The sequence below is a fragment of the Leucoraja erinacea genome, chromosome 22 (genome assembly GCF_028641065.1).
Source record: "Leucoraja erinacea ecotype New England chromosome 22, Leri_hhj_1, whole genome shotgun sequence".
Lineage (NCBI taxonomy): Eukaryota > Metazoa > Chordata > Chondrichthyes > Rajiformes > Rajidae > Leucoraja > Leucoraja erinaceus.
Genome location: NC_073398.1, coordinates 6,471,765 through 6,488,176, shown reverse-complemented (window position 1 = coordinate 6,488,176; position 16,412 = coordinate 6,471,765). Strand labels below are relative to the sequence as shown.

Genomic DNA, 16,412 nt, shown 5'->3' with positions numbered 1-16,412 from the left:
CCCAACCCGTTGAGTTCCTCCAGCACTGTTTGCAGAACCATTTGCTTATATCTATACAGTTAAAAAAAAGGCCATCCTTTGCCAAACAGTCCTTTATAGAGGTCTATGAGGATAAATATTTTCTGTTTCTCCATTCTATCCACGTTGTTCCTCTATGGAACTGCAGATGCTGGTTAATACACAAAAGGGCACAAAGTGCTGGAGTAACGTGGCAGCACTAATTAGGGTCTCAGACCGAAATGTCACCCACCCGTGTTCTCCAGAGATGCTGCCTCATCTGCTGAGTTACTCCGGCGGCACTTTGTGCAATTCTTATATAAGCCTTTCAAAATATTAAAAACTTATTCTGTTCATCCTCCACAATCATCATTCTTTCCACCTGTCACCACAATTCTCTTCAAAACATTTCTAAAAACTTCAAATGTAAACAGTTAGCCAAAATGTGATGTTTCTGCTATACGGTGTACCTGAGAACAAGACATTCTCCATGTCCGAACTCCAAATAGGTCCAAAAATAAAATTCTAACATTATACACAATCATTTTGCAAACACACATACAAGATCAAAATAACAGTGCACTCCAAAGCACAGAAACATGCTAAATAGATATAATAGAAAATAAACAAAACATTTTAAAACAATGTGCTGAATCATCAAAATGGCGCGTTCCCAGCTACCAATAAAGATCTCAGGTAAGGCTACACCATGCCATTCACAAACAGGACACAGAGTTAGAGGAAACTGAAATATAATGACAATTCTGCACGAGTTATAGTGGGTCTTTTTTTTTTACTATACTGACAGATTACGCGCTTCCCTTACTGGATATATTTTTTTTATAGTTTGGGATACAATTTGGAAAAACTGAAGGCTTTGATACTCATCTGTAGGTTTATATTAAGGCCAGAAAGAGTTCAATTTTTTATCCTGGTACTTTACCAAGGTGGCCAGATTAGCCAGGTGCAACAATTGAACTCGATGAATTTTGACCAGGGAAAGGAAAGATCTGGTGAAGAGTCATAAAACATAGAACAGCACAGCAAAGGAGCAGGCCCTTCAACCCACGATATCAGTGTCAAACGTGATGGCAAATTAAACTAACCCCATCTGCCAGCACATGGGCTATATTCCTGCATACCCTGCCTGTTCATATGCAAGTCTAAATGTCAGTATTAAAAAATTGTTATCGTATCAGCTTCCACCATCTACATTGCAGTGCATTTTAGCCACCTACCACTCTATGTAAACAAACCCTTGTCTTGCAAATTTCCTTGAGACTTTCCCACTTACAATAAAGCTACGTCCTCCAGTTATGGACATTTCTACACTGTGAAAAAGGATCTGACTATCCCATCTATGCATCTCATAATTTTATATACTTCTGTGAGGTCTACCCTCAACTTCCGACGTTCCAGAGAAAGCAGAGTTTGCCCAACTTCCGCTTATTGCTAATAATCGCTGCCTCAAAAAGGCTGCCAACATCATCAAGAACCCACATCATCCTGACGTCACCACTCATCTCTCCGATGCCATCAGGTAGAATGTACAGCAACCTGAAATCTGCAACATCCAGGTTCAGGAACAGCATCTTTCCCACAGCCATCAGACTATGAAACACGACTTCAAACAAACTCTGACCAGCTGTTTATTTATGTGTGTATATATCTCATATTACTAAAAGTCTGTTCTTGACCGGTTTTGGCCACCTGTGCTGCGATTTCCGAGAGAACGCCGCCACCTACGGCCGTCATTTTTGGCCACCTTGCTCAGAGCCCCCCTCCGCCGTATGTGTGCCGAGGATTGTTCCCGTCGATGAAAAATGACAGAGATATTAATTTTTACAAAATTTCCCATTCTCTCTGCTGCCCCTGCTGGTGGAAGGGGGGAGGGACTATAAAACCAGGAAGTGGTGTGCCTCACAGTCTCTTCAAGATGGAGGAAGGCAGAGGGTCACGTTTCTCTGAGCTGTGAATAACACTGAACACATGTCTACTCAAATGTAAGTGTCCTTAGTGGTTCTAAAACGCTTGCAGAATGTGTCTATTGGTTCTAAAATGTTTGCAAAAAGTGTCTATTGGTTCTAAAATGTTTGCAAAAAGTGTCTCTTTTGGTTCTACAATGCTTGCAGAATGTGTCTTTTTTGGTTCTAAAAGGTTTTTTAGGTTCTCACCCCCCCCCCCCCCCCCCTCCCCCCCCCCCCCCCCCCCCCCTCCCTCTACTCCCCCCCCCCCTCTCCTCTCCTCTCTTCTCTTTTTCCCTCTCCCCTCCCCTCCTCCACCATTCCTCCCCTAAACCCCCCTCCCCTCACACACACCCCTACCCCCTTCCCTCCACCCTCCCTCTCCCTGCTCCCCACCTCCCCTCTCAGCACACCCTCTCTCTCCCCTTTTTTACCCCTCTCCCTCTCCCCCCCTCCCCCTCTCTCTCCCCTCCCCCCACCCTCCCCTAAACCCCCCCCCCTCCACACCCCCTACCCTCTTCCCTCCATCCTCCCCTTCCCTGCTCACCCCTCCCCACCTCACCCCCTCTCTCCCCCCCCCCTCACTCTCACCCTCTCTCCTCCCCTCCTCCCCCACCTTTCCCCCCCTCACCCACCCTCCCTCTTCTCCTCCTCTCCACCCCCCTCTCCCTCTTGCCCCTCTCTGTGTGTTTCTGTCTCTGCTGCCTCTGCCCCTTCTCTCTCTACCCTCACTCTCACCCCCCCCCCCCTAGATGTGACTGCAAGTTGGGGTCTATGCATCAGTAGATAGGGTGGTTATGGGGTAAAAGGAGCAAATTAATAATATTAATATATCAAGGGGGATAATTAGCGTGAGTGCTGTGGGGGGGGGGGGGGGGGAGTTGGTGTGTGTGACGCTGCATGCCCCCCCCCCCCCCCCCCCCCCCCCCCCCCCCCCACAACCTCACGTTGGGGGAACAGACCCGACGGGTCTGCACTTGGTCATATATATATATATATATATATAGCAAGAATTGTATTGTCCTATCTGGAACACATGACAATAAACTCTCTAAACTTGACGATCCGAGCAACATCCTTGTTAAACTCTTCTGCACCCTCATCTGCGATTAAGGCGCCACATCTCTCCTGTAATGTGGCAAGCCCATTGTACAAGAGCCAGCCATTGTGCCACATCACACAGACCAGGTACCCCATCATCTATGCAGCACATTGCCTTGGGAGAGTAGCTAACATAATCAAGGACCTTTCCGTCCCCAATCATTTACCCTTCTCCCAACTCTGGTTGGGCAGAAGATAGAGGCTTGAAAGCATGCACTACCAGACTCAGGAATAGATTTTTCCCCTCTGCTGCAAGACCCTTGAATAGTCCTGTCACAAGCTTGGCTATAATCCTGAATCTCCAAACTACTTCATTGCAGGTATTGGAGTTTTTCTCTGAAACCGTTACGGTTCAATGGTGAGAAATTATTTTCAACACTCTCAATAGGCAATAGGTGCAGGAGTAGGCCATTCGGCCCCTCGAGCCAGCACCGCCATTCAATGTGATCATGGCTGATCCAAAATCCTGCCTTCTCCCCATATCCCTTGATTCTGCTATCATTAAGAGCTCTGTCTAGCTCCCTCTTGAAAGCATCCAGAGAACCAGGTTCCACCGCCCTGAGGCAGAGAATTCCACAGACTCACAACTCTCTGTGTGAATATGTTTTCCCTTATCTCCATTCTAAATGGCTTGCCCCTTATTCTTAAACTGTGGCCCCTGGTTCTGGACTCCCCAAACATCGGGAACATGTTTCCTGCTTCTAGCGTGTCCAAACCCTTAATAATCTTATATGTTTTAATAAGATCCCCTCTCATGCTTCTAAATTCCAGCGTATACAAGCCCAGCCACTCCATTCTATCAACATTTGACAGTCCCGCCATCCTGGGAATTAACCTGATGAACCTACGTTACACTCCCTCAATAGCAAGAATGTCCTTCCTCAAATTGGGAGACCAAAACTACACACAATACTCCAGGTGTGTTCTAACTAGGTCCCTGTACAACTGCAGAAGGACCTCTTTGCTCCTACAGAAGGACCTTACTCCTCGTTATGAAGGCCAACATGCCATTTGCTTTCTTCACTGCCTGCTGTACCTGCATGCTTACTTTCAGTGACTGATGAACAAGGACCTCCAGATCCCATTATACTTCCCCTTTTCCCAACTTGACTCCCTTTAGATAATAATCTGCCTTCCTGTTTTGAACCAAAGTGGATAACATTTATCCACATTAAACTGCATCTGCCATGCAGATGCCCACTCACTCAACCCGTCCAAGTGACCCTGCATCCTCATAGCATCCCTCACAGTTTGCTCTGCCACTTTGTGGCATCTGCAAATTTGCTAATGTTACTTTTAATCCCTTCATCTAAATCATTAATGTATATTGTAAATAGCTGCGGTCCCAGCACCGAGCCTTGTGGTACCCCACTAGTCCCTGCCTGCCAATCTGAAAGGAACCCGTTAATCCATACTCTTTGTTTCCTGTCTGCCAACCAATTTTCTATCCATGTCGGTAACCTACCCCCAATGCCATGTGCCCTAATTTTGCCCACTAATCTCCTGTGTGAGACCTTATCAAGTGCTTTCTGAAAGTCCAGGTACACTACATCCACTGGCTCTCCCTTGTCCATTTTCCTAGTTACATCCTCAAAAAATCCCAGAAGATTAGTCAAGCACGATTTCCCCTTCGTAAATCAATGCTGACTCGGACCGATCCTGCTACAGCTATCCAAATGTGCCGCTATTTCATCTTTTATAATTATTGTCACATACACCAAATGGTGCATTCAGCTCAGCAAGACTATCCCCGTATATCAGTACAGAACAGTCCACTGAGTCCATATGCATTTTACAGTCCCAGCTGCAGCTGGTAACAAAGGCCTGCATGGGACATGCTGGTCGGCATGGGAAAGTTGGTCGAAGGGCCTGTTACCACGCTGTATGACTCTATGCTCCAGTTTCTTACCAGCTGCCATTTAGTTTAGTTTAGTTTATTATCACATGTGCCGAGGTACAGTGAAAAGCTTTTGTTGCGTGCTATTCAGTCAGCAGAAAGATAATACATGATTACAATCTAGTAATTTACAGCGTATAGATACAGAGCAAGGTAAAGCCAGCAAAGTCCAATAAAGGATAGCCCGAGGCTCACCAAAGAGGTAGATTGTAGTTCAGCACTGCTCTCTGGTGGTGGTAGGATGATTCAGTTGCCTGATAACAGCTGGGAAGAAACTGTCACTGAATCAGTAGGACTCGGGTATCTTTCTCATCGCTCTAACTTCTGCACTGGCGTTTGGCATGATTGCATTGATGTATAGTATTATCTGATGTGATTAAATAGCACGCAGACAAAAGCTTTTCACTGTACCACCGGCACACAATGAACCTAAACATACTTCAAAAGTGAGCAAGCCTGCATGCATTCATGTGAAAACAAGATCTCCTGCATGGAGGTCGCAAACATTTGCTGCCTTGATTCACAGGAGAGTTACTTTTGTATGAAGTTTTGAGCATGGAATGACACCCAAGCATCTCATAATGCCTTCAAGAGATGAGGAAAGCAATTGGAAATTTTACAATTAGCACATTTGATGATATTTTGCATCCTTTTAGCCGTGTTCTCAATATTCAGCATGACACCTGCCTTCATTAAAAACGATGGCCAAAAGTTTAACCATCATCACGTGAAAGTTAATATCAGGAACATGCTACTTGAGCGTATGCAACAAAGATAAGTGCAGTAACATTTTATCCAATGCAAGACAAATCCCATTTGCCTGCATTTGGCCTAATTTCCTCTACACCTTTCCTACCTATGTACCTGTCCAAGGATGCATTTTGAACATTGTAATGAAAACTGTAGGATGGAACTGCAGATGCTGGATTAAACCGAAGATAGACATGCTGGAGTAACTCAGCGGGGCAGGCAGCATATCTGGAGAGAAGGAATGGGTGACGTTTCGGGATGAAACCTTTCTTCAGACGGAAGAAATGTCTCGACCCGAAACGCCACACATTCATTCTCTCCAGAGAGCTGCCTGTCCCGCTGAGTTGCTCCAGCATTTTGTGTCTATCTTCGTAATGAAACCTGCCTCTGCCATCCCCTCTGGTAGCTTGTTCCATGTATCCACCGTGTGAAAAGGTTCCCCTACAGCCTTCTTTAATCGAGGGAAAACTATTCCAATCGATTCAATCTCGTCTTCCAATTTAAGCCCTCTAATCCAGGCAACATCTCCATGAATCCTTTCTGCACCCTCTTTAGCTTGATCACATCCTTCCTTTGGTGGCATTGAGATCCGCGCACAATACTCCAAGTGCGGCCTTAGACAACCATTTGTAGGAATGGAACATGACGTCACAAAACCAGGCATAACAGGAAAGCGTAAGAATAAAAAATATGCATTTAATGTTCTTAGAACTTTTTATAACCATAAAGATTTGGTTTAAGTCATAAATTTTGCTAAGAAATGTAGCGCTGTTATTGCATTGGTTGATGGACTATTGATGCTTTCTGGTTGCTAAGTTTTATTTCCACAAATCATTCAAGAAAGCTCCCATTAATGTTATGTCTTGCTTTTGCTGCATCTCAGGGTAAATGGGATTTACAATTGCAATAAATCTTTGTATTCAACCATGCTCAAATATATTTGAAGTGTGCAAAGAAGAGGCACATGAATCTTGCATGCAGCAGAAGAAGAAAAAAATGCGGAGAATGAGATTGCACGTACTTGCAACCTTGTACTTACTCTTTCAGATCTTTGGATGGAGAGCTACATGGAGGTAGAAATGATGTAGCTGCATTACTCAGTTTATCCAGCGTACATGCAGTCCCAATAGCACGTACCACAAGCCCAGATTCGCCTTCCAAGTCAAAACACTGCAGGTAGCCTACAACAGCATTGCCTCCCATCTCAAGAACCTTAAGGCCAATTTTCCTTTGCAGTTCACCTGTTTAACAAATTATATAGTGTTACTTTTATGACTGAAAATGCTGAAAACCACAGCCTATAAAACATGATAACGTGATTTCAGGCAGGTAATTTTTTAAGAAATGGTTGGCAATAGTGAACACCACCAGTGTACTGAATATATAGTGTTTAAAATACAACACCTGAATGCCAGCACGTAATAGAGATAGTACACACTTGCAGTATACATTGCAGGTGTATCATGCAGCTAGCGTTTTGATGTAGTATGCTGTTGCCAAATCATTTGAAGGATTAATTATGAAACAAACTGTTCCACAGAATGTAAATCCAGTGAAACGCATTGAGTTGCTGATCAAGTGCCACAGGACAGTACAGTGGCACAGCTGGTGGAGCAGCTGCCTCATGAAGCGAGAGAGAGAGCCCCGAGTTCGATCCTCTCAGGTGGAGTTTGCATGATCTCCCTGTGACCCTTCGGGCGCTGCGGTTTCCTCCCACATCCCAAAGACGAGTGGATTTCTACGTTAATTGGGCTCTGTAAACAGTGTAGGGAGTGGATGTGAAGGTGGGATAACGTAAAACCAGTGCAAACGGGTGATCGATGGTCAGCGTATTCTTGGTGGGCCGAAGGGACCGTTTTCATGTTGAATCTCTAACCTAACAAAAGAGGCCAGGTCTGAAACCTTTGCTGTTATAAACACAGCTGTAACTGCAACAAGTAATAATCATCATCATCATCAAGTAAGTAGCATGGATCCATGCAGCACAGAGTACAAATTTTGATGAGAAATCTCTCCTGCAATCCCTCCATCACTACCACATCCTTCCTGTGGTGTGGCGACCAAAACCGTCCAGGGCACTCCAAGTGCGGTGTAACCAATGTTTTTGTACAGCTGCAACATGGTATCCCATTATTAGGTCAATTTGGTAAAGTTGGTAAATTGGTATGTTGATTAAAAATAGAAGCAACAATGTAGTGGTCAGTAAAAGCGGAAAGGAGATTTAAAAAAAAAACAGATAGCGAAATTGAAAGGAGATAAAAAAAACTGAGGTGTGGAAGGCAGAGGGACTGGGTAGGGTCTGATGAAAGGTATTTAAAACTTTAGATGCGGCCTGAACTGGTGAGTGTTTCCAGCATATACTGCTTTGATCTCAAGCATGATACTTTGTTGTAACACATTGCGAGATGAGCAAGTATATATATATATTTTTTTTACAGCCTCCAGACCCTGGTTTTTACCACTTGTTTGTAGATTAATTGGTCTTTGTAAATTGGGGGATGGATGCGAAAACGGAATAACCATAGAGCCAGTGCGAATCATGGTCGGCATGGATTTGGCGAGCCGAGAGGCCTGTTTCCATGCTGTACCTTTTAATCAATCAATAACTGGCTTAATCTCTCAGAAGAAGCATAAATCCCCTATGCAAAATTCTGCCATATCAAACAAGCTCCGACACAATCAAGCACACATCAACAAAGACATTGGCAACAATCAGCAAGACTTTCTACCTGACATCAATGAGATTAGCCGCTGCCTGGCTTCATTTGATGCTCTGGGTGTACGAATTCTATCAATCCATTGGTACTCAGGATCTTCGTTCACTACCAATTCTTCTACAAATCCATGGATTGTTACTGCCTTGTAGCACTTAGGAATGGACGGAGCTGTTGAGAGAAAATCACACCATCAAATTTGCAAGGCAAGACTGAGGCAAAAGCAATGTTGTTTAGAGGTACAGCGCTGAAACAGGCCCTTTGGCCCACTGAGTCCGGGCCAACCAGCAATCCCCGTACACTAGCACTATCCTACACACCAAGGAAGATTTTCAATTTTTAAATGAAGCCAAATTAACCTACAAACCTGTAAGTCTTTGGAGAGTGAGAGGAAACCAGAGCACCCGGCCAAAACCCATGTGGTCACGGGGAGGATGTACAAACTCCGTACAGACAGCACCCTCAGTCTGGGTCTAACCTCGGTCTCTGGCGCTGCAAGGCAGCAACTCTACCATTGCGCCACGTGCCGCCCCTTGATTGCCTCCCATTGTAATCATTTATTATGAGGTCAAGAAACTATGCAAACAATAATCACGTTTAATAACTTAGAGAAATTTATTGCAGTCCTGTTGAGATCGGAATGCATACGAACTGGATTAGAATTTCCTTTCCCTGCTAGCTGTGCATGGTAGTCAGATTGCTTTGAATCACATCAACCCAGTTTTCATTAACAAAATGCTTAGTTAAAAAGCTTTATGTTTAAGAAGGAACTGCAGATGCTGGAAAATCGAAGGTAGCCAAAAGTGCTGGAGAAACTCAGCGGGTACGGCAGCATCTATAGAGCGAAGGAAATAGGCAACGTTTTGGGCTGAAACGTTGCCTATTTCCTTCGCTCCATAGATGCTGCCGCACCCGCTGAGTTTCTCCACCAGTAAAAAAGCTTAACTGTTTGTTAATGAGAAATGCTGGTATGAGATATGGACACATCAGTAAGTTAGAGCCACACATGGGAAATGCTATAAAAAGATGGTGAGAAATTTACCATCCAAGTCCAATTCTCACTTTAATATAGACTCTCACAGAACAAGGAATTAACTCCAGCAGTGTGTTTACATACTTTAATAGACTTCCCCTGTAAACACGGTGCCGAAAATGGGCGTAAATTAAGACAGTACGGTGGGTAGTTAGTAGAGCCACTGACTCAATGCCAGAGATGCGGGTTCAATCCTGACCTCTGGTGCTGTCTGTACATTCTCCCTGTGACTGTGAGGGTTTCCTCCGGGTGCTCTGCTCCCTCTCACATCCCAAAGACGTGACAGTTTCTACGTTGACTGGCCTCTGTAAATTGCCCCTTGTGTGTCGGGAGTGGATGCGAACATACTTACTACAAAAAAACTTGACTCCACACGATGATTGTCTGAAGCGGTTCAAATCATTGAAGAGATCTACTTTCACCATGACATTAATTTCTCCTCTGATACCTGTTCAGAACAATTATTTTAATGCAGTCAATGATTTGGATACGAAACAAAATGACAACTGAGCAAAGAATTAAAGGTTCACAAATTTTGCAAGTAACCCCAAGACACATGTGTAAAATTATCCTTTTTTTTCCATTGCTATAAAAATTCTAAGGAGGCCATGAATCTTACTTTTAAACACTTTTGGGCAGCACAGTGGCACAGCAGAAGAGCTGCTGCCTCACAGAGACCAAAGTTTGATCCTGAATACGGATGCCGTCTGTGTGGAGTTTGTACGTTCTTCTTAGGACGGTGTGGGATTTCGCCAGGGGTTCCGGTTTCTTCCCACTATCCAAAGACTTGCTGGTTTATAGGTTAATTGGTTTCTGTAAATGACCACTAGTGTGTAGGATGTGAAAGTGGTTTAACATGGAACTAGCGTGCGGGTGATCGATGGTCAGCGTGGAATCAGTGGGCCAAAGGGCCTGTTTCCACACTGTATCTCGAAACAAAATGAAACATCATACCACCTTAGCACAGAAAATATGGCATTAAAACCAGGCTAATGAAAATTAAAAGGAAGAGATACTACAAACATTAACACCTTACTTTCCTGAAACGTACTGAATCAAATGGATTGCACAAGTTAATGCCATGATATAACAATGCTCTGAAAGAGGTGAAAGTGTTATAAAAATATCAAATGGTCTAAAATCTGCTCTTTGCTTTTGTAGTAGCCATTTAGCTTAACACAGTATGTTATAACTATAACCAGTTACCTTTAAATATTGTCTGCCTGTAATTATGTGGGTGGGATTTATTACGTGGTCAGAAGTGTGTTTGCGGCAAGCATTCTTGCGCAGATGCCCTAGTAATTAGTTTAGTTTGAAGAAGCATGGGGGAGAGGTCGCAGCTTTTGACCATGCACGAGTTTGACTATGAGTAAGATCAAAAACGTGCTTAAACAAGAAGAAATTTGGATGAATATCTTACTATTTTACTACTACAATAAAGAAACTATTAACCAAGAGACTGTGTTTTGGGAAGATTTATCTTTGAATGTCTCGTGGAGAGCTTGTGAATGCGTTTCGATAATCTCCTAAACCCCTGTCTTCAATCACAGTGAGTTAAAGGAGGAATCCTTGAAACGATATAAAAATCTGTCACTGCAGCTTTTTTCGTTTAGTTAAGTTTAGGTGAGAGATACAGCCTCTTTGGAACATTGTTCATGCCGACCAACGATAACCCACACATTAGTGCTACCCTACACACTAGAGACAATCTAAGGAAAATTTACAGAGGCCAATTAACCAACAAATCCGTACATCTTTGGAATGTGGGAGGAAACCAGAGCACCCGGAAGAAACCCTCGTGGTCACAAGGAGAATGTGCAAACTCCATACAGACAGTATCTGTAGTCAGAATCACACCCAGGTCCCTGGCGCTGAAAGGCAGCAACTCTACCGCTGCACCACTGTGCCCCCCAACTGCAAGCAAAATATGTTGTGCAAAAACACTAGTTGACACCTTCATAGAAATTGGCAGAATGTTTATTTTAATTGTTTGCCCATTTACAAAAAAAGATACAAAGTGCTGGAGTAACTCAGCAGGTCAGGCAGCATCTCTTGAGGGCATTGCCTTTCTGCCATTTCTCATGTCTATCCTCCCTAACAGTTGTCCTCCCTCAAATCAGATGCTGGGCTATGATACCCCACCCCCAAAGCCTTGAGCTGCCCAGACCAGCACGACCAGAGTGCCCATTTTTCCCTCGTCCCTCCATTATAACTGATGTTTCATGTGATGGCAAACGTTTAGGCAGTTATTCTTTATCAAAAATATACTTCATCCTGGATCTCACATCTTGGAATATTACATTAAATGTATGCTTTAACTCGACAGAGAAAGTTGACCAAGCATTTAAATTAATTTTTTTTGACGTGTTCACTGCCAAGTTGGTTTTACTATTGAACAGATATTTTATTTTATTTACTGAACAGCTTAACCATCCACAAGCCTCAGAAATACCACAATTCATCAGCATGAAAAATATTGAAAAACAATTTAAAATGCTGTGGATGCAGTACAGTAAATAACAAATTAACATCTCCACGTTCACAATTAATTGCAACCGAGTTACTTTGTGGACTACATTTACCACATTAGGCATGAACAGAAAAACTTTATATGTAAATCATGTGCTTAACTTGCACTGCCAGCGTTTCTGACCATTACACCATACTACCAGCTGCTAGAAACTCATTAATTATCAGAAATTGAACTCACCGTGAAGAGTGTCGTAGATTGGAAACCAGCCAGAAAGAATGGCAGCGGCTTCATTGGACAGTAAAGGGTCAATATCAATATATACTTTCCCAATCGCGTCGTTAGCGCTGTAGGTATCATGGTCCAGTACTGTTATCTGCAGCGGTTCATCTTGCAAGTCTTCATCATCAACCTGCAAGAACATTTTCACTCGTCAAAATACATTAATTCATCTGATGAAACTGTGTTTCTACAGGTTGCACAGCCTGTGGAGTGCCCATGAGCTATGGCGATACCAGTTAAACTGAGAAACACTGTTTTATCAATAAAGCACAAAATGCCTGTAGTAAATCAGGGAGTCAGGCAGCATCTGTAGATGGGATAGATAGGCGACAATTTAGCTCAGGACCCCATGAACCAAGCAAGAAAGGGCAACGTTTAAAGTTGATGCGTGGGGCAGGTTTTTGTTTACACAAGGGCGCTGGTTGCCCAGTATGCGCTGCCGGGGGTGGTGAAGGAAGCAGATATGAAAGTGGCATTCAGGGTTTTTTAGAAAGGCATATGGATGTGCAAAGTTTGGAGGTGTGGATCATGTGCAGGCAGATGAGAATAGTTTAGCTTGGCATCATATTCGGCACAGACATTGTGGGCCGAAAGGGTTGTCCTGTGCTGTACTTTTCTATATCCCATAACAAGAATACTTAATACTTCCAGCATTTCATGTTCTATTTCAGTATTCAAGCATCTTTATTTTGTATAATATATTATTATATTTATTATATATTATGATGTAATTATTATATTTATAATAATATAAATTATACATTTATAACAATATCAATTATAAATTATCTTTCAGGAGAAATTCAATTAAAAAAAATATTCGTGGCTTTTTGGATATCTTTAATGTTTGGTTATATATTTCTAACCAGTTAAAAGTTTTTTTTAAACTGAATTTTTTGGGAGAACATTATTTTGTAATTCTTCACATGTTTTAATAGCAGTCTGACCTTAGAATGGGGAGCCACTGTCTGACAAAGACAAAGGAAGTTTCAAGAACGGGTCTTAGACAGGATGTCACTAATGCCTCACCAATCCTGGATAATTCAGCCAGCCCAAAATAACATGTGCACCTGGGCCGGGTCTTTACCTGTTATGCCTTAAATTGAAACACCTGTTAAATTCAGTAGCTGCAACGTTATAGCCAATAGCTTAAAATTTCTGATTCATTGACTAAAGTACAAAATGCATATTTAATATTTCCGCAAACCTACAATGCAAGACTTACCTCAAATTTAAACCATTCTGAATTCCATTGGGGATTGAGCGATTTGTGGTGCACATCTGTCTTAAATGTTATATTACCAAACTTTACCTGCAAGGAAGAGAAGTTGTACATGTATTTTCCATTCCTTTTTAAACTCTGCTTATATTCTTCTTTAGTTACAAAATGAATATCTATGCTGCAGATGCAACACAGTGGTGCAGCAGTAGACTGCTGCCTTACAGCACCTGAGATCCAGGTTTGATCCTGACTACGGGTGCTGCCTGTACAAAGTTTGTAGGTTCTCCCTGTGACCACATAACTTTTCTCCGGATGCCCCAGTTTCCTCGAACATTCCCAAGATGTGCGGGTCCGGAGGTTAATTGGCTTCTGTAAATTGTCCCTAGTGTGTAGGGTGGAACTAAGGTACAGGTGATCGCTGATCGGCATTGTTTCAGTGGGCTGAAGGGCCTGTTCCCAGGCTGTATGTTTAAACTAAACTCTCTCGAATCATACATTTTGCCTCTAGATAAATGCAGAATCGGCAATAGGAGGTGACATTGAACAGAAATAACCAACCTTCATTTAAAGCAACACTATGCGCTGGAGCAACTTAGCAGGACAGGCGGCATCTATGGAGGGATGGACAGATGAGGTTTCAGGACAGGGCCCTTGCTCATTAATATATCATTTTCAGAATCTTAAAATCAACAAAAGGTCATTCTTGGGATGAGGGTTGTCCAATCAAGAAAAGCCAGAGTTTGAGTTGGTATTCCTTGCAATGTAGAAGATCGAGGGGTGATCCAATTTAAACATAAGATCCTGAGAGCTTAATAGAGTATATGTGAAGATATTTTCACTAGGGGAAAGAGTCGTGAACAAGGGGACATAGCTGCAGAGTTAGGGGGCCTATCATTTAAAATGGAGGTGCTTAGAAATTCCTTCTATCAGAAGGCAATGAATCACTGAAATTCTCTATTTGCAAATGGTAGAGACCAAATTGTTAGATACATTTAGGATGGAGATACATAAATATTTGGAAAATCAAGGAACTGGGCATTATGTTGAAGTGGCACAGGTGAGCCCAGCATAGACCAGCCACTACCATATTGAAAGGCTGGGCTGGCTTGAGGCTGCATGGTGGCCTTACACCTGTGCTTATTTTCTTGTGTTCGAATTTCAAGGTTCTCTTTTCTCAATATTGCCATGGAAAATTTCACATCCACCCGAGAAGTTAGATCGGATTTCAGCTCAATGTTTTGGCAACAGCGCTTTGGGATCGGAGCAGAGTGTCAGCGTAAATTATGTGAAGCCACCAACTAACCAGGATATAGATGGTACCGACTGTGCTGCGGCCGACATCTTCAAAAATCACCAGTGGATTTCGTGCCCAAAAGTGAGTATGGAGCTCTGGATACTTGTGTAAAGATACAGCACGGAAACAGGCCCTTCGACCCTGTCCATTACACCATTGCTCATCTGTTCCCACTAGTTCTGTGTTATCCTATTTCAGTGTCCACTCCCTGCTAGCTAGGGGCAATTTACAGGGGTCAATTAACCAACAAACACACACACACACACACACACACACACAACTTGGGATGTGGTAGGAAACTGGCATCCTGGAGGAAACCTACAAGGAGAAACCCACACACACACCATGCAAACTTCAAACAGTGAAAACCTAAGGTCAGGATGGAAAGCGGGTCTTTACCAACTGCGACACTTCTCTCTGCTGATTCTTTGTGGCTTTTTATTGCCTCTCCTCGGATGTACGTTGCGCTACACTGTACGTTCTACAATATCTGATCACCCACTGATATCCCCAATCTAATTATAGTCACCAAATTCATAGCATGGTGAGTTGCATTTGCACCCAATGCAGAATCCCACAACAGATAGTAAATGTTACATCAGAGTGTGTTTTGCTTAAGGTATACAAACCTCAACAAATGCATCGGTGAGGTCACTGGCCCTGTCCATAACCGGCAGGTGACGACCAGCCACAATCCTGACTTTCAGCTTCCCCGGCATAGTTACTCTCTGTTGAAAGAAAGAAAAGGCAAGTTACATAGCTGCCCATGTCATAAATCTCCGCTTACTTTCATTTCGACAGCGAGAACCTCAAATAGGAATTTTAGAGCTAACCAAACCGCACTTCATTTGTAAAAGTATTCAGCTGAATGAGCTCATTCTCCACATCCCATAATAAAATACATCAAACAAAATCTGATTACTCATTGTTTAGCATCGAGAATGGTTGGGGAGGATTGGTCTTATTAATTGATAGCGGCAATACAGTAATTATGGCATAGAGCCTAATATAGTTTATTTCAAAAGGGACAGTGCCTGTCAGTGTGCCATTACTGTGCACCCTATCTAAAATTGAGAGTAGAAACAACAAAAATTAAGTAAAATACTTTCAAAACCTGCTGTAGGTTAAAAGGTAATTATGTGGTGGAAATTATGCAATAAAGAAATGCAAGTATTTCATCCTCTACGTCAGGACATTCTTAATTCATGCCCTTCAATAATTTGTTCTCATTTTAAAATAACCTATGGTCAAGAGTGCTTAATTGTCATGTGTACCAACAACAGAATAAGGAGATTCTTATTTGCAGCCGCATAACAGGCCTGTAATCACAGTATTTATGAAGGACCGCGCCGAAGCGGGAACTTCGGATGGTTCGACTCTCCCGACCTTGGGAGGAAAGGAGGAAAGAAGATAAGACTTTATTGCCTTCCACCACAGTGGGGAATGTGGAAGAGCCGCTGTGGTGGATGTTTATGTCAATATTTTTATGTAGTTGTGTGTCTTGTTGCCTTTTTGATATGACTGTATGGCAAACTAAATTCCTCGTATGTTGCAAAACATACTTAACTAATAAATTCCGATTATGATTATGACAAAAAAAATAATCAAATTAGAAATCCTGATTTTAGTGCAAAAAGCCCAAAATTCAAAGCGAGAGGATTGGAGTGTAGGAGCAAGCAGGTCCCACT

The 16,412-nt window shown here is 42.8% G+C and overlaps 1 protein-coding gene across 12 annotated transcripts in view; it reads right to left on the bottom strand.

Annotated features, from left to right (window-relative positions):
- The window catches only part of c2cd5 (C2 calcium dependent domain containing 5), a 96,091-nt gene extending 80,619 nt beyond the window's left edge, over positions 1-15,472 (bottom strand). For all 12 annotated transcript variants that reach the window (XM_055652840.1, XM_055652847.1, XM_055652849.1 and 9 more), the window contains exons 1-6: positions 15,354-15,472; positions 13,434-13,520; positions 12,167-12,338; positions 9,809-9,904; positions 8,439-8,594; positions 6,749-6,950 (exon numbers count right to left, since the gene is read on the bottom strand). In XM_055652840.1, the coding sequence (XP_055508815.1) occupies positions 6,749-6,950; positions 8,439-8,594; positions 9,809-9,904; positions 12,167-12,338; positions 13,434-13,520; positions 15,354-15,443 (803 nt within the window). In that variant the 5' untranslated portion in view covers positions 15,444-15,472. The remainder of the gene's footprint in view (positions 1-6,748; positions 6,951-8,438; positions 8,595-9,808; positions 9,905-12,166; positions 12,339-13,433; positions 13,521-15,353) is intronic.
- Positions 15,473-16,412: the final 940 nt, after the last annotated feature.